The 22711-nt window shown below is 43.9% G+C and overlaps 1 protein-coding gene across 2 annotated transcripts in view; it reads right to left on the bottom strand.

Moving 5' to 3' along the window:
• Positions 1-22711, bottom strand: part of ETV6 (ETS variant transcription factor 6) — a 185366-nt gene that overhangs the window by 118967 nt on the left and 43688 nt on the right. The window contains exon 2 of one of the 2 annotated variants that reach the window (XM_055000213.1): positions 3277-3406. In XM_055000213.1, the coding sequence (XP_054856188.1) occupies positions 3277-3406 (130 nt within the window). The remainder of the gene's footprint in view (positions 1-3276; positions 3407-22711) is intronic. The other variant, XM_055000214.1, reaches the window with a different exon arrangement.

The following is a 22711-nucleotide window of genomic DNA, read 5'->3' as shown; positions in this document are numbered from 1 at the left end:
AATTAATGCGGACACAAAATGAAAACCTTGTTTTTTAGGTTGGATGAAGCTAATTAAAGATCCAAGTCCTTCCTGAGACAAGTAAAAAACAGTAAAGAGGTCAAATAACATGTTTAAGAACAATAGAGTTCTATAAAATTAAATTTCAATCCAGCAATTATTAATAGTAAAACTAAGTTAGCCCTTTATCTTTCCTAGGCAAGATTAATGTAATGAAGATGTCAATTCTGCCAAGTTTAAATTTCTTATTCTGTAATATCCCAGTACCAATACATGATAAGACACTGAAGGAACCAGAAGAGATAATAAATGAATATATATATGATAAGAAGAAACCCAGAATAAGCTTTGCACATTTGCTGGATAAAGGACCATTATTGGCCGGCCTTTCTCTAGCAAAAAACAACAACACTGGTTATTAGAAAATGGTGTCTGATGTGATTACAAATGATTATAATGTGCTGTCTGATATGTGATTACAACTCTTATATGAAAAGGCACAGTCTGTACTCCTGAAGGACTGTTTTTAAATGGTGTACCAGTTTTACCAAAAGGACTGTGGGAATTTGAGTTAAATTCTACCACTGCCACATGCCCATTTTCTGCACAGAAGAGGAAAAATCTTTCAGTCCCATGTAAGAGAGAAAAGAAAGAACAATTTAAAGTTTTGTTTAGTATGACTAGACCAACATTTTTATTGCAACATAAGAAAACAAAAAGCCTAAATGTATAGAAATCTATGCTCTAACATACAGAAGATTTTGATACTATTTAACTTTAAATTATAACTCAGTTGACTTTTTTCAGTAAGTTTTTTTGTTTTTTACTATGTGAAATTTTTTGTGAAATTAAAAAAAATCACCCTCTTTCTATACACTGTTTAGGTTTAGGGGAGCCAGTGGGTTTTACTGATTTAAACATGATATTTGACACTATCTTTGATAGTGTTTTGTACATTTTAAAATGATCAACTCTAGATAATAAATTCTTTAAAAACCTACAAGTGTTTCTTATTTTGATAAAAAGATACTAGAAAAATATCATTGTCCTACGACATATTAACCATTCAAAACAATCCCCACCAGTTTCGGCACAGGAAATGGGCAGGTTATGCCATGCAGTCAAGGCACAGCCACAGACTACACAGGGAGCTCTAACTTCAAAAGACCCAGCTGGAGGTGGGGGTCGGTGGGGCTGAGGAGTCGCAACCGAAGAGGTCCGGCTGTACAGTTTTCTGGTACTGCCAGGGGTCTCTCTTGTGGATGCAACTTAGGGGCCAAATTCAAGTTTATGCAGCAACCTGTTCAGCACCAACGACAGCACATGGATGAAGCGAGCAGCACCTGAGCCAGCAGAGACACGCGCGAGAGCCATGACCCGCCACAGCTCCCTGCAAGGATCTTCATGCAGCACAGCAGAGAATGGCAGCAACCACAAGACACAAAGCCCAGTTCAGCCATCTTGTAGATTAGTGCACAAGTCCCAGGACACACGTTCCAATAATGTTCCTGCCCAAATTTTACAACCAGACAAAGCCATCGATGCCACATTGTCAATCGAAAGACAGAACAAAGTACAAGGTGTTTTCTAAGTCATCAGAGGTTTCCAGACTTGTATCTGAAAACACTTCTTCCTTCCCAAAAGCAAGCTTTTATAGGCAAGCTTAAAGGTAGGAAAAGGTAGTCCCCTGTGCAAGCACCGAGTCATTGCTGACCCATGGGGGGATGTCGCACCACGACGTTTTCTTGGCAGACTTTTTGTTACGGGGTGGTTTGCCATTGCCTTCCCCAGTCATCTACACTTTACCCCCAGGAAACTGGGTACTCATTTTACCAACCTCGGAAGGATGGAAGGCTGAGTCAACCTTGAGCCGGCCACCTGAACCCGGCTTCCACCAGGATCGAACTCAGGTCGTGAGCAGAGCTTGGGCTGCAGTACTGCAGCTTACCACTCTGCGCCACGGGGCTCTTAGACAAGCTTAGTAGCTTTTATATTAGCAAAAATGGTGTTTCACTGTGTTTTGGATTGCGCAACATCTGAATCCTGTAGAAATCTTATTTTGAGAGGCTTTGCATTAGGGCCAAAAGCAGCTTGTTCCCTTCTTCCTCTTTGTTTTAGGGGTTGGGGAGGGGGGGGGGGGTTGGCTTAACACCCATCATGATAAAGCACTCTGGAGGACTGAAAAGCTTGCCCACTAATTTGTGACATCTGGGGTTGATCCTAATAAAGGTACTTCAGTACTGGGGTTTGGGATTTGTTTTAATGAAAGAACACGGCTTCCTCCAGCTTAGGGCGCAAGAAAAATTCTTAAGACTGAGTTACAAAAGTTGCTGATAAGAGCTTGAGAAAAGAGAGCAAACTAGGACTTCACTCCACCCTCTTCCCAACTTGTATGTTAAAAATCAATTCTTCAGACACGCTTGCTTGTGAGCTGGCGCTGCACCCGCACTTCTCAGGGAAGGTTTTTGCTTACCTGTTTCTGGCAAAGAGTACAAAGTGCCCTCTTACACATATTGGCTATTTCCAAGAAGCATTTGCCCCAGGGGCATTACACACTCCACATGAAAAAGCACTTAATGATATATGGTAAGGCCATTTAATACACTACTGCGGAGAAATGAAATTCTGGCACTGGTTTTCTCCAGGCAGATGGGAATTTGGGAACTGCTTCTAGGCATCATTAGAGATAATGAACTTTGGTGGGGAAAAGGGGCATTTAAGAGTAAATCTAGAAATCAAGTAACCCAGCAGATTAGACACACCATATGAAGGGGGCCCATTTGAAATAAGATTGTTCGGGGCCAGCTTCTACTCCCGCCCTCTCCCAGAACCCACAACAATCCCCAGATGAAAACAGGGAAATCCTCTAACATCCCTGTTCTCACCTTAAGAATTACTGTTCAAGCTTCCAGTCCCTGGGCTGGATCTAGCCAGGGTTTGTTTGTTTTTTGGCTCAGCACAGACGTACTAGATGCCATAAAGATATTTCTAAACACCATGGCAACCTGACCCTTGGGATTTTTCAGTTTCAGTTAATAGCATATTAACTTAAAAATGAGACATGATAGTATAACACACAAAATTAAGGTACATCCACATACTATATACTCTCAGAGTTTTAACTTAACAATATCCCTCCCATGAAGGAAAAGGGCTAATCTATGCAATACTGAAGGAATAAATCCCCACCGCATTGGTGAGAAATTTTATATTGTTCATAAATGCAAAGCCATCCCTTCTAATTCCAGCTCCCTTGACCATTAGTGAAACACTCACGCAGGTGGGCTGGAAGCCTGATCGCATCTTCCTCCATCCTGACTGCTCGAGGCACTGGGACATGTAGAGGTGACGAGGAAGTGTAATTTGGCACTGGGCTCACTGGAGGGGTGTAGGAAATCCTTTCCTGCTGTTAGAAAGTAGGAGAGGGGGTCAGAGAGAGAGAGAAAGGACAACATAAACTTTGGGGGTAAAAAGAATTCAGCTAAAATAAAAACTTTTTTAAAAAAAGAAGCATTGTGGAAGCATTTCCTATGAATCCGTATGTGCGGAGAACAACACAATGCACAATGTTGGTAGTACCACAGATTCCATCAAATCTTCCAACAATAGTTTCAGGTGGGTAGGCATGTTGGTCTGTAGTTGAAGACCAAGATTCAGCAGCACTTTAGAGATCTACTAGATTTCCAGGGTATGAACTTGCAAGAATCCATATGTTGACTCTTGAAAGTTCATACCCTGGTGTCTAAGGTGCTACTGGAAACAAATCTTGGTCTCCCAACAATGTTATCACTCTGCCCAATCATAAACCAGGCCAGGCAGAAGAGTCTGTCCTGTCTCAGGGACGCTTATTCTGCCCTCCCACATCCACACAACTAGCACTGTTCTGGGGGACCTAGAGATTTATTTTCACTTTCTCCAATGGAAGGGATGCTTTCAACACACAGGATGGACTTTTAAAGTGAGTCCTTCTGTTGCTATGCCCAAGCTGAAATTGTGGAAAAGCTATTATCACTTGTCCTGTAATCTCAGCCTTGCAAAACATGCTTTATCTACAGTCAGACACCAACATTAATGTCAAAGATGCTAACAGAAGAAATGCAGTGGTAGCCATGATCAAATCGGATTTCATCCTGGAGACTAAGAGGCAGGTCTCTTATACCAATTTCTACAGGTTTCTATCTTCAGACCTCCCTGAGGAATACCATAAACAGGGCTTTTTTTCAGCTGGAACGTGGTGGAACAGAGTTCCAGCACCTCTTGAAAATGGTCACATGGCTGGCGGCCCCACCCCGATCTCCAGACAGAGGGGAGTTTAGATTGCCCTCCGCACTGCCGAGCAGCATGGAGGGCAATCTAAACTCCCCTCTGTCTGGAGATCAGGGGGCGGGGCCACCAGCCATGTGACCATTTTCACTGAGGGCAATTTAAACTTTAAAAAACTCCCCCCTTGTTCCAGCTGACCCAAAGTGATGTCATTGTGCGGTCCTGAGTTCCACCACTAAGTTCCACCACCTCTTTTCCCAGAAAAAAAGCCCTGACCATAAGTAACTTTGCAACCTACTGATGAACATTTCTGTAGACAGATAGGATATCCAAGATCCACAAAATGGAGAATCCTGGAAGCCCCCGTAGTCTCAAGTGTTGACATCCTCTTTGCAGGATTGTCTGGCTATATCCTCAAACTTTAGGCTGCTAACATTGCTAGCTAGTTGGGAGAGTCTACAAATTTCCTGAGAAAACAAAGTGGACAAACACACATCACCTTGTACTGGAAGCCTATGGATCACTATGCTCAGGGCCGGCACCACCATTGACGTGGTGAGGCGGGCACCACGGGGCTGGAGGGGGCACCGGAGGGGGTGCCGGGGTGGAGGCACGCACCACAGAGCTAGTGTGGCTGGCCCGCAGCTGCTGCTGCCGGCCAGCCCTGTGCCGCCGCCACTGCCAAATGCCCCCGGCCGGGCGCAGCAGCCACAGGCCAGGCACGGCAGGCAGCCAGGGCAGCATGCGAGCAGCCTCTGCGTGCCGCCCCAGCCACTCGCCGGCTAATGGGTCCAGCTTTGCTGCACGATGACATCACCACGTGGTGATGGTGATGTCATCACACAGGCGAGGCGCGCACGAGGCTGGGGGTGGCCACGGGCACCAGAAACCCTGGCACCGGTGGTGACTGTGCTTACCTACATCCTTGTAGAGGCCATCTAAAAGGATTATAATAGGTATTCTCCTCCCCCCTTAGGCCCCAAGTTTGGTCAGAAGAAAAGCAGGTATATGAATACTTTAAAGAAACACTTCATCATGTTTTTGTAGCTGGCTCGTGTCCGGTGAAATAAATCCAATCCAACATGCACCCAGGACCAGCACATCTCTGCGTGTACAATAATCACATTTTTATAAATTTTCTATGACTTATTTTTATGTTTGTGTTAAACTGGACAATTACTACTGACTCATATGGTACAAAGCTACACTCTATTATTTTCGAGATCCTGTAGTGTGATATTATAAAACAGAATTCAGTGCTTTTTGTAGCTTCCCTCACCCCAGTGAGGATCTTGAAACAAGATGGGAATGTCCTGTTCAGGGATGCTGGACTTTACTGGCGTTGCCTTCTCCTCTGGACTCTTCCCATTGCTTGCCATGGTCTATCCCCCAGAAGACAGGAAGGCCGAGATCTCCAGCCATCACCTGGAGGCTGGCAACCCTATTCTCTGTTGAGGAGGGGGGGAGCTGTGCTCACTCTTCCCTATCCACTGCTGTACAGGGTCAGTGAAAGTTGGTGTGTGTGGAGGGTGAAGGGAAAGAAACATCTCCAGGCTCTTCCCCAAGTAGCGTTGCCAGCCTCCAGGTGGGGGCTGGAGATCTCCCACAATTACAACTGATCTCCAGGCCATAGAGATCAGTTCCCCTGGAGAAAATGGCTGTTTTAGAAGGTGAACTCTATGACATTATACCCTGCTGAGGTCACTCCCTTCTCCAAACTCCGTTCTCTCCAGGCTCCACCCCCCAAATCTCCAGGAATTTCCCAAGTTGGAGCTGGAAACCCTATGCCCAAGCCCAACCACCTATCCAATCGCTTGCGGTAGAGCAGAAGATAGGCCCGGGTTTGTACTTCTAAACACAGTCTCATCAGCAGCCTTCCCCAAAATGAATCACCTTCATCCTACAGGAATGAACTAAGCAATGCTTCCTGGAAGGAAGAGCCGTGCTGGAAAATAGAGTTCCTCCCACACTCCTGAGCAGCGCTGGGATGAGGGAGTCTCTCCCTAGAGAGTCTATGAGAAGCAAGTTTCAACCTCCTCAAATGTCTATGACTTTTCTATCCGGCAAAGTAGGTATCAGCAGAAGCTGGTGAGAGCCGGGCTAGCCACTCTCTGCACATCCCCAACCTGGTCACCTCACCTGAGAGCACACTGGAAATGGGCAGCTAATACATAAATTGGCGCACCTTTGGAATTCCCCAACCAACACTGCCCAATCAGCTCACTTCACAGGGCTGCTTTTCCCAGAAAATTCTGCAGCATTTTGTGTAAGGCATCGATATAAAATCTGTGGAGTTTTATTTATGTGAGAGAACAAAACTAAGACACAAAAGCAGCCATTTCCCTCATCCCATTAATGCATATACATGTTTCTTCCACAAGAGGTGATCCAGTCAGCATCCCGAAAAATCTCCACTTCGCACACAAAAACCAACAATCAAGTTTCTGACGCGTGTAACTGCAGAGATGAATTTGAAAATGCACTGGCCTTGCCTAGGAAAGTGAATCAGGAAGTGGGATTTCAGTGTCCTCCACTGGTTTATGGCTATGGCCTGGTTCAAACGCTTCTAAGCATGCCCCCCTCCCCCCCCCCAGTGATTGTTTGCACAAGTCACAGAGGATAAGGAGCCCATTTTCATGACATTTCCCTGCCTGGTTGCCCACAGATTATATTCCCCTCCAGTGAATAGTCAGGACTATGTCTACACCTGATGTAACAAAAGACAATCTCATAGCAGGGAAGTTTTAGGCAGGTGGCCGTGTTGGTCTGCAGCAGAACAGCTGGGTTTGACTCCAGTGGCACCTTAGAGGCCAGCAAGATTTTCAGGGTGTAAGCTTTTGAGAGTTACAGGTACAATAGTACGATACAGCTTGATTAGAGCAGAAATTAGCAGCTGTAGTGAGGTAAGAATCCTAAATCTGTTTTCAGACCCTCCCCCGGGGGGGGGGGTGCCCAGGGCTTTTTTTTAGCAGGAACGTGGTGGAACGGAGTTCTGGAACCGCTTGAAAATGGTCACATGGCTGGTGGCCCCGCCCCCTGATCTCCAGACAGAGGGGAGTTGAGATTGCCCTCTGCACCACTGGAGCGGCGCGGAGGGCAATCTAAACTCCCCTCTGTCTGGTGATCAGGGGGCGGGGCCACCAGCCATGTGACCATTTTCACTGAGGGCGATTTACACTTTAAAAAACTCCCCCCTTGTTCCAGCTGACCCAAAGTGACGTCATTGTGCGGTCCTGAGTTCCACCACCTCTTTTCCCAGAAAAAAAAAGCCCTGGGGGTGCCCATTGTTCTGAATTTGTGAATAAACTCCATTTCAGCAATCTCACCTTGTTTGAGGACAGCCATTTTTAAGTCAACAATGGGGTGTCCTGGAAGATTAAAATGTTCTCCCACTGGTTTTTGAGTGGTGGGATTTCTAATGTTACAATTATGTCCGTTTATTCTTTTGCACAGGGACTGACCTGTTTGTCCAAGGCAGAGAGCAGAAGAGCATTGCTGACCCTTGATAGCATCTAATATTGGAAGATGAACCGGAGATGGTATAACTGGAGTTGCTAGGTTCAGCCATCATGCTGTTGAATATGGGGACAGAACTGGCATCTTAGCTTAGAAGGGGTGCAATTTGCTACTTCTGTTTACACTGAATTATGTGGAGTGGAAGGACAGTATTTTCCTTCATTAAATGCTGGTCTGAAAAAAAATTCTCACTGTGAACGAATCTTACGGGAGGATTTCTCCACATTCTACACCGAGACGGTGATTACAAAACAAAATCATGTCTCTGTTATGGAGAAATTTAAATAAACATAGCCACAATATATTCCGGGGGCAGGGGGGGAGATTACTACTGTAACTTGCACTGTTTTGTAATATTTCCCGCAAGGTAGATACATGAATATATTGTTTTTAAACCACCCCCCAAAAAACCTTTGCATCCATTCTATACATTTTAAGGGAATGCTTAGACACTACTGCTTGGAAAAATGTGTTTTCCTCCCTGCTTCCGGCTTTTTTTCTGGGTCTTCCCGGCTTTTTTTCTGGGTCTTCCCATCTCCAGCTCTTCCCCTGTATTATACTCCCCACATTCTCCTGAAGACTTTTTTGCTCAGATGAGCTTTTGGTGGCCAGGTATCAGGAGGGACGGGTTTCCATAACCAACACGCCCTTACTCGCCCCGCGCCCTTGCACTGCAGGGTGTTACAATTCATGTAAATAGCTAAAATGTCATAAAACCTGAAAATCTGGCACAAATTCACTACACACTACTTACCTGGAGAAGAAGAGAGAGAAGCCAGACATACAATGAGAAAGTAAGAACTAAAATCAGCGGCTTGTAGGCCTTGAAGCTCCCCGTAGCCATGAATTTCTCCTTGCAGGCTGCTGTCGCTCTCAAGAGAATACCGAACACTTAACAATGAAATCCTAAGCAGAGTTACGCCAGTCTAAGCCCACTGATTTCAACTGGTTTAGACCAGAATAACTCTGTTTAGGATTTCATTGTTAATCCAGCTTTCACTCAGACACACTAATCATACCGAGGGCTCTCCATGTCAAAACAAAACGCAGCTGTGCAGACTAAAAAGTCAGAGGAGTTCAAAACCAACCTTCATGATAGGAGTTTCAGGAGGATAGGAGGAGCAACTGAGCTTTAAACTAAATACTTTGTTTTGACAGGAAAAAATATGACACTGCCACAGCAGTAATTGAGCACAACACTCTTCAAAAATTATTAAAAATGGACCCATTCAAATTTGTGGCTGGCTATATGATAACTTCTTTAAAACCACATCCTTCAATATGTAACAGTACGCCACAAAAAGGGTAAGCTAACAACCTGAAAGACAATCTACTCCCATGCAAACCTACTCGACCACTAAGGGCATCTTCTGAGGCCCAGATTTGGGCATCCCCAACTTCTCTGACCTTCTTGTTTGTGGCACAAACTCTGGGACTCTCGTCCAGGGGAGGTCTGTCTGCCCCCTTTTGCCAGGGAGTGAAGACTTTTTTATCCTGCCTGGCATTCCCTCAATGATCACTCCTTCCTGCCACGCTTTAATTACTCTGTCACGTGCTTTCAATATTTATTTTAGTTTTAATGGTTTTTATAATGTATTTACCTATTTGTTTTCTTTTAACTGTTAGCTGCCTTGATGACCCTAACTGGCCAGAAAGGCTGCATATAACATTTTGTAAATAAATTTTAAAAATAAAGAAATGAATAACCAACAATGTAAGTTCAGTTCAACTCACAGCAGAGATCCCTGGCCAGGGGCAGTCAACGCCAGCCAAGAAGAAATCATGCAGACGGTGTTCCAAGCCTGCTCCCCAAGACGCTCTTAACCAGACATGCCATGGACTTCATGCTGGATTTTCTTCAGGCCATGCGTGTGGTCAGCAGCCACTGGGCTTTAGCATTCCCTTACAGGGAACTGCTTTGGACCGTGTCAGACGGCTGGTCCAACCAGCCCAGCATTGTCGGCACTACATGATGTCTTTTGGGGCGTCAGCCAAGATCTTCCCCAACCCTACCCTCCGAGATCCTTTTAACAGGAGTGTCATGACTGTAACCCTACATTCATTCCATTGTTCTGTGTGTTGAACCACTAATACTGTGCCTTGATTTCATCTTGCAGGCGCTCTAACCATCTAACCATCACTTTCATTTCTCCCTCTGGCAGCCTGAGAACACAGCTGTACTATCTCTTTCTTTGAAGCTCACTGAAGTGACCTTGCACTGTCTGAAATGTTGCCATTTCTTTTATGCCTCTTTGTCCTGTCTAGCTGATGTATAAACTCCAGCAGAAGTTCCCAGACTCCTTCCCGTGCAAACTTGTGGTTTGAGAGGGGGGAAATGTTTGAGTATTTAGAGCTGTATTTTTCTCAAGTTTCTATTCCTGTCAAAGAAGCGTGTACTGCTTGGATGCTTTCTTGCCTCTGAGTAATTCTATGGACATATATATGGAAAGATTGGATTTCTGAATGAAAACCATTTAACCAAGAGCTTGGACTTCTTGTCGCAATGGCACAGAGACCTGTTTACCATATCCTGTCATCCACAGCCTGACAAGGAGTCTGAACCTGGGACTTCCTACATGCAAAGCAGGTGCTCTGCTTCCACAGTCAGATCCACTCCCCTTACCAAGCTACAACCTTCTGCAGGGAGCATGTCAGCCCTTCATCACTCGGATATCTGGGTGGTTGCAGACAGCCATGCACTCGGTCACTTGATGTTTCTCTAATGGTACATTATTGACACTATAGTTATCCTTATTGTTACACATGTCACTTTATGAAATAGCAATAGAATTATGTTGTTTGGACTTGAGAGATTATATATTTCAGATGATACAGTTCTGATTCCACATACATTGGATAATGCACTTTCAATGCACTTTATCAATCGTTTGAGGTGGATTTTTTGTTCTGCACACAAAAAAATCTGTTCCAAATGATCTATAAAGAGGATTGGAAGTGCATTATCCAACGTGTGTGGAATCACTCAACATTTCCTACCTATTCTGTATTATATTATTTTCATGAATGCACATGTCACTATAAAATATTGGTAGGATGATGCTATGTAACACCTATAGGAGACTTGAACTTGTGAAATTATAATTGCAACATCTTTCTTAAGTGCTGATTCGCAGTCCAACCACTTAACCATGATGCTACAGAAACTGCCACCTGAAACAACCGGTGGGGGGGGGGACTCCCTTTGAGGTAATTTTGGCTTGGGAAAACAGGGAGGGTGGGCAGGTGTAGAGATATGAAGGCCCGACGGGGCAGAATGGAAAATTTAAGAGTGTGAGCACTGAAAAAAAAACCCTACTATGAAACATTTTCTCTTTTAGAACAAGTGAAATGCTTCTTAAAGCAAGCTTTTTCACACTCAGAATATACATATAAATCTACATCCATCATTCTAACTTAGGAAATTTGGGGGATCATTGTGGGGGAAACATATATTTATATCTATGTCTATATCTACGCTTTTGGAGCAAGTAAAGTGAAACTCAAAATGTGCAGTATGACTTTTTAATGTAAGACGGTCCAGCATCAAATAATTATAATTCCTGTGTGTACATGTAGATGTACACAACATTCTTAGGAACACTTTTTCGTTTAAATGTAAATCATTTTGGTAATGATTTCGGTAATGATTGAATCATTTTGGTAATGATTAATATGTTATGAAAAGTTTAACGTTAATACATCGCTAACAATTTCAGTGTTATCAATGTTTTAACATTTAATATTCATACATGCTGGTAGTTCTACCTATTGTGACTATATGATTGTGTTAGTCAAAATAATACACTTGGTTTATTTATTTATTACAGAATTTGTTTTCTACCTTCTTTTATTTTTCCTACCTTTCAGATAGCAAAAGTTAAGATCCATGTGCTATGGAAGAATAGGGTGCAGCAGTTTGCAACTCACTCAAGTACTTGCAATATTGCTTAGAAAAAATGAAATAATTTATTCTTTTAAATTCCGTTAAGTTAGTCAAATAGTACAATTTCATACACCAATTAAGTTATAAATGATGCATTGCAAGCTGTTAAACGAGTAAAAGAAGTTTTGGTCTGATAATAGAATGTTGCGTATATTTCTATTTTCACCCAAATTTCTGGAAAAAGATGGAGAAATGCCCCCTCGGCTTCCCTCTCCCCATGCCACTGTCCCAAGCTAAATTATGTTCTTGCGGACTTTTAAAAAGCCATTTCCCGCAGCTGCTATGTGACTGAGAGGAAAGTGAGTCAGTTTTGGAAAACCAAGACCAAGATGTTAAAAATTATATTGTATAGTGTAGCCCCGTGTCTCTTCTCTGTGTTTTCCTCCAAATCTTGAGGTCTCTTCACTGCGACAAGATAATACAGAGGCCAACATTAATAAGAGGTTATATGTGTGCTAGGATGAACTAGGGATTCGTTATTTTTTGTTTTTAACTTGTAATGTTCTACAGGAAGGATATAAATATTTTAATTAGTAAATATACCACATGTATCCATCCCTGATGTTAACAAGAGCCAGTATGGTGATGGTTAAAGTGTCAGACTAGGATCTGAGAAACGCAGGTTCGAAATCTCTCTCTGCCATGGAAGCTTGCTGAGTGATCTTGGGTCAGTCATACCTTCTCAGCCTAACCCACCTCACAGGGCTGTTGTGAAGATAAAATTGAGGAGAGGAGATGAGCAGAGAAGAGACCAACATGACCTACTCTGGGTCCCCATAGGGAGAAAGGCAACATATAAATGAAGTAAATAAACACATTTGTCAATGCCATGTTTGCATATGAGTGGACACTTCCCATTTACCTCAGACAAATACCTTCCTGGCAAGAGAGCGCTTCTTTAACCACCAGATGGAGACACAGCAAGTTCAGAATTTCTGGCTGGAACACATATATAGCCCTCAGAAGAGTACTGTATGTAGCCCAGGGATGTTTAATCTGCAACAAATTACTTTCCCTGGTTTAGACACAGAAACCCACAGAAGTTGGCTTCCCCTCAGTTCACAACTAAGGACAAAGGGAAAAGTCTGAGAGCAAGCAGAACCAGCGTTTGCATTAAAATACTGATACTGTGGGTTAAACTAGCCAAGAAGCAGAAATCTGATTTTAAAAAGGTAAAAAACAGCCAGAGAGCTACATGGATTAGGATGGTGGGACTGGTGGCTTAACTCTTGCAAATCCCCACCCCCACCCCCCACCCCAAGCTACTATATACTTTGTATGCCTGGGGAATAGGGCTGCCAGCCTCCAGGTGGTAGCTGGATCTCTCCCAGAATTACAACTGATCCCCAAGCCATAGAAATCAGTTCCCTTGGAGAAAATGGCTGCTTTGGAGGACAGACGCTATGGCATTGTACCCTGCTGAGGTCCCTCTCCCAAAAACGCACCTCCTACAAGCTCCACCTCCCAAACCTCCAGACATTTCCCAACCTGGAGCTGTCAGCCCTACCAGGAAGCGTGGATACCCTCCCAAGCAATTAGCATCAAGTAAGCAGCCAAGAGGGAAAGTGCTATAGTAGTGCTATGGTTCCATTGCTACTTTTCCCTTTAACAACAACAACATTCGATTTATATACCGGCCTTAAGGACAACTTAACGCCCACTCAGAGAAGTTTACAAAGTATATTATTATTATCCCCACAACAATCTCCCTGTGAGGTGGGTAGGGCTGAGAGAGCTCTGAGGGAGCTGTGACTGACCCAAGGTCACCCAGCTGGCTTCAAGCAGAGGAGTGGGGAATCAAACCTGGCTTTCTAGATTAGAGTCCTGCCGCTCTTAAGCATTACACCAAACTGGCTTTAAAGGATAGCAGGGAGATCCAAGCAAGGCTACCCCTATTCTTTATTATGTATTCACAACATTTAGACCCTGCCTTAGACCCCAATAGGTACTCAAAGTAGATTACATCATTCTCCAACGATGTCAATGCCTCTGCGTCCTCACACGGGAGAAAGGTGGAATATAAATTAAGTAACTAAAGAAACAAACTCTTTAGAAATAACACCCTGGAGCTTGAAATAAGATTTTGGAGCAAGTCCAGGTGGACTGTGTGCATGAAGGCCTCTGAAGAAGGAAATTCAAACTTACTGTTTGTTGTTTGAACTAAGTTTCTGATCACTTTCCATGACAGATCCAAATGGCCATGTTAGACTTTGCAGCAAATATAAACATGAGTCTTGTAGCACCTTGCAGACTAACAAGTTTTTTATTCTAGCAGAGGCACTGATGGACTGCAGGCTGAATCATCTGAGGAAGGGAGCTCCAAGTGCACAAAAGCATTAGAATAAACATGTGTAAATGATGCCACAAACCTCCTAATTTTGAATATTTTTGATGCTGTACATAGAATAATTTGCTTCAGATGCTCATTTAGCACACTTGCCATGAAGAAAACAAAAATTACAGTGTTTTGCAATGGACCCTAATGCAAAGTAACATTGGGGAAAAGATTTAACATCCCATTTCCTGAACAAAGAGAGCCAAGATTGTTTCATTGACCTGAGTGATTTCATGGAGCTCATTTCCTCCCCCGCCTCCAACTGGATTGAACCTGAATCTCTAAAACACCAGAACCCAAGAGGCTCTCTTCCCTCTGGGCCAAAATTTCTCCGGGCAAGCAGCAGCATGGAGGTGCTGTGAGTCAAGGCTACACGCTCAGCACTGTTTCTTAAACCAGATTAAAACCTTACTAAGAACTGTATTACGGATTTAACAAATCAATTAAAAACCTTCTGATCAAAGTATAAGAGATTACTAGAGAGCAGATTTCTAAAAAAACAAATTATAAGCCTTTAAAGAAATTGCAGGTAGGAAGTAAAATCAAAAAGAGTCCAGTAGCACCTTTAAGACTAACCAATTTTATTGTAGCATAAGCTTTCGAGAATCAAGTTCTCTTCGTCAGATGCATGGTACAGAAACCGGTCAAATATAGAAGAGGAGGGGAGGAGAGAGAAGATGCAGTTAGGGGGGGAGAGGGAGGATGCAACCAAAACATTCCTTTGCTAGTAAATGTAAAACATCTCCTTTTGGTGTCCTTTTGGGGTCAGTTGGCTTGAGTGAGGCTTCAAGGGAGTTTGCCCTGTTAGTTTGCAGCAGTAAAATAGCTAGACCATCCAATTCCTATGTAGTATAAGCCTTCGATAACCACAGCTCTCCCCGTCAGATGCATCTGACAAAGAGAACTGTGGTCCCCGAAAGCCCACGCCAGGCGCCACTGGGCTCCCCCAGACCACGCCTCTGTAAAGGAAATCTGTTACCTGTGATAATGTGATAACCATTCATAGTCCCTATTCAGTCCCAGCTTGACAGGGTCAAATTTGCATATGAATTCCAATTCAGCAGCCTCCCGTTGGATTTTGTTTTTGAAAGGTTTCTGTTGAACTACAGCGACCTTTAAGTCTTTGATGGAATGTCCTGGTAGATTGAAGTGTTCTCCCACTGGTTTCTGGACGTTGCCATTTCTAATGTCAGATTTGTGTCCATTTATTCTTTAGCGCAGAGGTTGGCTGGTTTGTCCAATGTACAGAGCAGAAGGACATTGTTGGCACATGAGGGCATATATCAGATTGGAGGATGAGCAGCTGTAAGAGCCAGAGACAGTGCAGTTGATGCCATTGGGTCCTGTAATTGTATTCCCTGGGTAGATATAGGGGCAGAGCTGGCATCTGGGTCTGTTGCAGGGCCTGGTACCTGTGCTGGTGACTCTGCTGGCCGATTCATGGTTGTGAGTGAGAAGTCGTTTAAGGTTGGGGGGCTGTCTGTAGGCAAGGAACGGTCTTCCACCCAGGGCTTCTGAGAGAGAGGTATCATTTTCCAGGATGGGTTGTAGCTCACTGATGATACGTTGGATGGGTTTGAGCTGGGAGCTATAGGTGACAACCAGTGGTGTTCTGTTGTTAGTTCCTTTAGGTTTGTCCTGGAGCAGACTGTTTCTGGGTACTAGTCTGGCCCTGTTGATTTGTTTCTTCACTTCATTTGGTGGGTACTGTAGTCTCAAAAATGCTTGTTGTAAATCTCTTAAGTGTGAGTCTCGGTCGAGAGCATTGGAGCAGATACGGTTGTAACGTAAGGCTTGGCTGTAGACAATAGACCGAGTGGTATGTTTAGGGTGGTAGCTGGAGGCATGTAGATATGAGTATCGTTCTGTTGGTTTCCGGTATAAGGTGGTATTTATTCGTCCATTATGTAGTTGTACAGTGGTGTCCAGGAAGTGTACCTGTTGTGTAGAGTGGTCCAGGCTTAGGTTGATAGTTCTCTTTGTCAGATGCATCTGACGGGGAGAGCTGTGGTTATCGAAGGCTTATACTACATAGGAATTGGATGGTCTAGCTGTTTTACTGCTGCAAACTAACAGGGCAAACTCCCTTGAAGCCTCACTCAAGCCAACTGACCCCAAAAGGACACCAAAAGGAGATGTTTACATTTACTAGCAAAGGAATGTTTTGGTTGCATCCTCCCTCTCCCCCCATAACTGCATCTCCTCTCTCCTCCCCTCCTCCCCCCTCCTCTTCTATATTTGACCAGTTTCTGTACCATGCATCTGACGAAGAGAGCTGTGATTCTCGAAAGCTTATGCTACAATAAAGTTGGTTAGTCTTAAAGGTGCTACTGGACTCTTTTTGATTTTGCTACTACAGACTAACACGGCTAACTCCTCTGGATCAGGTAGGAAGTGTTATTCTGGAAGCAGCATTGCCCCTTATCTCACATACAGGAGCACGTGCCTTTCCCCAGATGGTGTCAGCCACAACGTGTGCAGGCAATACCCAAAGATTAAGCTTACTGATCCAGAATCATCAATTAAATCTTATATGAATAGTCAATGATGATTTCATAAATCAAATGACAGCCTCAGTAACAGAATGGCAGCAGAAGTCAAAAGCATCGCAGAAAACGCGGTCTTCCTTTTCTTCACTGCCAAGTATTCTGCCCCTCTCTAGTTTCCATCCCCACCAAGCTTTCAAGAAGTAGAACTGAACTGTGACAGCTGCTCCAAGTCTTAGATATGGGCTCTCCTATAGTGACATTTCACATATTTGCAAGTCCTCAGATGTCCGCTCACATTGTCTCCCGAACCATTTTGCTTGCATATTATTATTTCTTATTTTTTATGATTATTTTATTCAATTTTAGCCTCCCTCCCCCCGCAAACAGGCTCAGGGTGGATTACATCAGACGTAAATACAATTTAAAATCACAGTAAAATCATACAGTCATACAGTCATAATACACATAAAATTTACAGTTCGCAGTCCCCAAGAAAGGGGCTATGAAAGGGACTGTGTTTTTTGGAACCTGCAATCTTTGCTGGGAGAAAGCCTTCCGAATGCACATACACACAAACCACTATGCACACCCCCAGCAGAAAATATTATCACGCTCTCTCGTTGCTCTTTGGAACTATGAGTGCCTTTTGTGACATTAGTAGCCCTTACTGCAATCTAAGCCCTCATTTCAAACTTGAGGAAAGGCACAACTCTTCCCACGTTGAAGCACTCTAGAACCAGAAGGTCAAGAAGGCATGCTCACATGCTGCAATGAGCAACAGCATTGCTCATCTTCATGCCATGCTCCTGCCATAGGGAGAGCAATTCATCAATATAAACAAGCAGATTAACAAATAGTAGCTGTTGGCTCAGCTGTGTTCCATCAGTGTTTATGCAAAACTCTGAACATTTTTATCAGTCAAAGTTGAAAATGGAGCATATATTGTGTAATTTCATGGGGAAAGAGTGCTGGACATCAGGGAACTGGGGTTTAGAAACATCAGCAAGCACATCTGCAACACAGTCTCTGGCGAGTAGCCCCTGCTACATGCCAGGAGGAAGACAGTCACCTCTGGTAACCGTTTCTCCATATGCCACACTGAGAATGCAGCTCACGGCGCTTTCACTTGGCAGTGTTTGGCAATCCTTAACTCCAATTTACTGTTTTTCAAACAGCTGCTGCTCCCCTATGGGGCGTCCCCATAGCTCAATGCAGAAGGTCCAAGACGTAATCCCCAGCATTACCAGCTAAAAGATCACAGCCAAGCCAGGCAGAGTAGACCGTAGGTACAGCAAATCATCAGTCTGTGGACAAAGCAGCATCATGTGCTCCTTAAGAATGCTAAAAATTCTTTGTGGTGCAAAGAACTGATTAGGCACAGCAAAACACACAGATGAACACAGATTCTCAGTGATGGGGGGCGGGGGGACTCTGTCCCAGGTATCTGACAAGGGAGCTTTGCCTCTCGAAAGCTCAGATCCTTGAAATCTTGTTTGTCTTTAAGGTGCTGGTGGAGGTGAAGACTGCCGTCAAGTCATAGCTGACTTACAGCGACTCATGGCGAGAGACTAGCAGAGGTGGTTTGCCATTGCCTGCCTCTGCAACCCTGGTCTTTGCTGAAGGTCTCTCATCCCATTACTAACCAAGGCAGACCTTGCTTGGCTTCTGAGAACTGACAAGATCGGACTATCTAAGTCAGAGTCCTTTAAGGTGCTACTGGACTTGAATCTTGGTGTTCCTGTAGTAGTTATTTTCAACATGTGTTCCAAAGAGCTCTAGATCCTTGGATGCTTATTGGCCGTCCTCAAATAGATGATCATTAGTTCCTCTAAACAACACCTGCATGCTAGCACTGATCTTCCCCTGTGATGTGCAACACGGGAGAGAGGGGTGTATTGCAACTCACACGTTCAGTGCGTACAGAATGAAGAGTGGCCCAAATGTGCCCCGCATGAACAGGCTGTGCATCCTAGAACACTCCACAGAATCTTCCATCACAAACATGGGTTCCTTAGCAGACAGGTCGTTTAGAGATTAGGCACCACTGTCCTGGAAGAATCCTAAAGACATGATGAAGCTTTAAGAAATTAATCCAACCAACCACCTGTTTCAGCCAGCCTTCCATCTAAAAGAAGAACCTCGACTCAATAACTAGGTCACCCCTTGCATCTTTCCAACTGTTTCAACTCCACAGTGACTTCTCCAGCCTCTCGTGCCACCGTAAGGCAATACAGTCCCCCACAGCAAATTCAGCATGGAACTCGGTAAATTAGACTTTAATTAATTAATTTATGACATTTATAGTCTGCCTTTCTTGCTGAGACGCAAGGCGGATTACATAGTGTGAGATTAGTACGATCAGTATCAAGGGCATTTCCATAAACAATGTCATAGGATTTAACAAAGACACAGCATTAGCAAGGATCCGATACAGAGTTGAAGAATTGCTGAAACAGAACATAATCAATTCTAGGACTGACATTAGACAACATGAAGCACAGGTAGTGCATAGGAGTACATATTCAAAGCAACATGGTGGGTCCCTAACTCATTAGCAAAGCATCTGAGACCCCCCCTCCCTACAGTACTTCCTATCTGAATAAAAATCCTTTTTGAATAATTTGATTTTGCATCATTTGCGGAAAACCAGGTGAGTGGGGGCTCTCCTGACCTCCTCAGGCAGGCCATTCCACAAGGTAGGGGCCACCACAGAGAAAGCCCATGTGCGGGCTGCTGTTGATTTTGCCCATGTGCAGGCTGGCTCCTGCAAGAGACTCTGTTCAGAGGAGTGAAGTTGCCGTAGAGGGACATAGGGAGGGAGGCGGTCCCAAAGGTATGATGGGCCAAGCCCATGAAGAGCTTTGTATGTAATGACCAGTACCTTGAATTGAGCACGGTAACTGATAGGTAGCCAGTGGAGCGACTGTAGGATGGGGGTGATGTTCATGCTTCTGCTTGCTCCTGCTAACAGTCGAACTGCAGCATTTTGCACCAACTTTAAAGATGGAGCTATTGCTTCCACTGTTACCCTTCATGAGAACACCAGCACTTTTCCTTCCAAATTCATCTGTAACCTCTTGTGAGGTGTAAACCACTACCTGCCACCCCTTGTGTTTTTTAACTCTGGGAGTTGGGAATCTGCAAACTTACTCTGCAATGCCCTCTGCTTGAAGAACCAGGATTTTACCGCAATTGTACAGCCTTTTTTGTTCGGCAAGAGCCGCCACGAGACAGAACCAGGAAGGTGCAAGGCCAGCATCCAAATTGCCCCACCCCCTGCACCTCGTATGCCATCCAACTTTTCCAAGAGATCAAATACCCTAATTTGGAAATTCTGCTCCATGCAAGCACACGATGTCCCTATTTTTAGCTGATAAATCCATTTTTATCTTGCAGATCTACCATTTTGGAGGGCTTCTGCACTAAGGGAACAAGTGAAATTGAAGGCAGCTGCACACTGCATAATTGCCTTGGCCAGGACACAACTTAATTTTGCTTCATGCAATTTGCAAGAAGCAGGACAATCCTGCCAGGAGGACAACAGTCTTCTGGAAAATAATGAATGCTGCTGGTAACCGTAAACCTCACATTGAGCGATGATGCCTGGGGCCAAAGGAGACAATGCCCAATTCTGAGCACTTTGTTTCCCTGAATTCCTTTTTCATCCCTTTCCTTGAAGTTTTCAGCCAGCCATCTTGTCCTGATCTCTCCGTTTCTGCCTGCTTCCAACCTTGGCAGAATATTCATTTTAGAGCTACTGAAACCATGTCTTTGCCTATGAATGCTCAGTTGGCTTAATTTTTACACAGAGAGGTATACAACGTGGTGGCAGGAGGCTTGCAAGAACATGGAAAAGTTCTACGCTGAAGTTTATTTGCTGTCCTTTTAGTGCTCAGCTGGGCCTCAGGTACGTGGGACAAAGTGCAGAGCCTACCTGGGCCTCCCCTGCAGGTAACGGATTGTTAGTTAGCAACCCTACTACATGCCAAACTTTTGCTGCCTACACACAGATGCACACACACACACACACAAACAAAATGAAGAGGACTCAGCAAAACCCAGGAGTCATGACTGGACACCAAGGCCTAGCATTCACTTTGAAAGAATTGCACTGTCACGGAGTGTCTCTCCTATGGGGAGAGCATTCCTTTTAAAATAGACATGGGGAAACAAGAGTCTCTTTGCCTGTTCTAAAGTAACACTCTTACTGCTAACCCACAAAACTGTACTGAAAGGGCCGTCCTCTTCTTCAGCCTCTTTCTTACAGGTTGACAGCCTTCTGATTAAATAGGTAAGTAGTTTATTTATTCCAGGTGTAAAGTGAAAGCCGTATATCTCAGCCCAAAATCATTCAGGGTTGTCTTTTGAACCTTTTATTTGAAATCAGTCCAGTCAATCTTAAAATAGTCAAATACCCCAGGATCACAAAAATACAAAAGACATCTATGTAAAAGGTATTAGAAGCAAGTAAGTGTGCATGCCATAATCCTTTATCCTACGTATCTTAGTACTAAAAGATAAAATACAATTTTAAAATTCACCAAAGTGCTTTCTGGAAGTTTGAGAGATTCAGAGGTCTTTGGGTGTGGCTATTTAATAGAGATTCAATGACAAGACAGCTACATAACCATACTAAAATCTACCCATTTGTAACTTCTCTATGGTAGCAAAATCAAAAAGAGTCCAGTAGCACCTTTAAGACTAACCAATTTTATTGTAGCATAAGCTTTCGAGAATCAAGTTCTCTTCGTCAGATGCATGGTACAGAAACCGGTCAAATATAGAAGAGGAGGGGGGAGGAGGGGAGGAGAGAGAAGATGCAGTTAGGGGGGGAGAGGGAGGATGAAACTAAAACTTTCCTTTGCTAGTAAATGTAAACATCTCCTTTTGGTGTGGAGATTAGTTGGCTTGTGTGAGGCTTCAAAGGAGTTTGCCCTGTGAGTTTGTAGCAGCCAAACAGCTAAACCATCCAATTCCAATGTAGTATAAGCCTTCGATAACCACAGCTCTCCCCATCAGATGCATCTGACAAAAAGAACTGTGGTCCCCGAAAGGCCACGCCAGGTGCCACTGAGCTCCCCCAGACCCCACCTCTGTAAAGGAAATCTGTTACCTGTGATAATGTGATAACCATTCATAGTCCCTATTCAGTCCCAGCTTGACAGAGTCAAATTTGCATATGAATTCCAATTCAGCAGCCTCCCCTTGGATTTTGTTTTTGAAAGGTTTCTGTTGAACTACAGCGACCTTTAAGTCTTTGATGGAACGTCCTGGTAGATTGAAGTGTTCTCCCACTGGTTTCTGGATGTTTCCATTTCTAATGTCAGATTTGTGTCCATTTATTCTTTTGCGTAGAGGTTGGCTGGTTTGTCCAATGTACAGAGCAATGTACATTGTACAGACAATGTACAGAGCAGAGTTAGTCTTAAAGGAGCTACTGGACTCTTTTTGATTTTGCTACCACAGACTAACACGGCTAACTCCTCTGCTTCTCTATGGTATGACTTGAGGTCCTTTCTGAGCTTAAGGCTTTTCTCATGCAAATAAAACTTTGCTCAATTTTTAAGTCAAGTAGCACGGGACTCAAATCTTGCTCTTCTGCTGCAGACCAGCAAGGTCTGAATCTTCATTCTAGCTGACTGGATTCTGGACATCTGCCTGACTGTCGCAACTTACCTCTTTTAGGATGTACAGCAAGAACATATCTGAGAAAAATATGTTTGCAAATATAAAACGAAAGCAATTGTTACACTTGCTAATCTGTTTAATCAATACCTTATTGTTAGACAACAGTCTGTGACAGTAGCACTCCCGGTCTGACCTGACTAGATGTGGGAGCACCACAGGAAAGAGAGAGAGAGAGGAGCCGGGGCCAGTTTTCTGACATGCTGGAGGAAGGCTCACTATCGGCAATAACTGGAAAAATTATTTTGAAATATTTTGTCCATTGCACAAGGGGAACATTCCACATGTTTTGCTAAGGAAATGAACAAGATGACAAATCTTAGCACATGTACTCCAAATACAGGATGGAATACAAAGATGAGCCAGTGTGCTAAAGTGGTTAGAGCATCCGACTAGGATCTGGAGACCCAGGATAAATTCCCAACCCCGCCCTGGAAGCTGACTTTGGGCCAGTCATACGTACTCTGCCTTACCTACCTT

Source organism: Eublepharis macularius, chromosome 16 (genome assembly GCF_028583425.1).
Source record: "Eublepharis macularius isolate TG4126 chromosome 16, MPM_Emac_v1.0, whole genome shotgun sequence".
NCBI classification, from domain to species: domain Eukaryota; kingdom Metazoa; phylum Chordata; class Lepidosauria; order Squamata; family Eublepharidae; genus Eublepharis; species Eublepharis macularius.
This window is presented reverse-complemented; position numbering and strand designations above follow the sequence as displayed.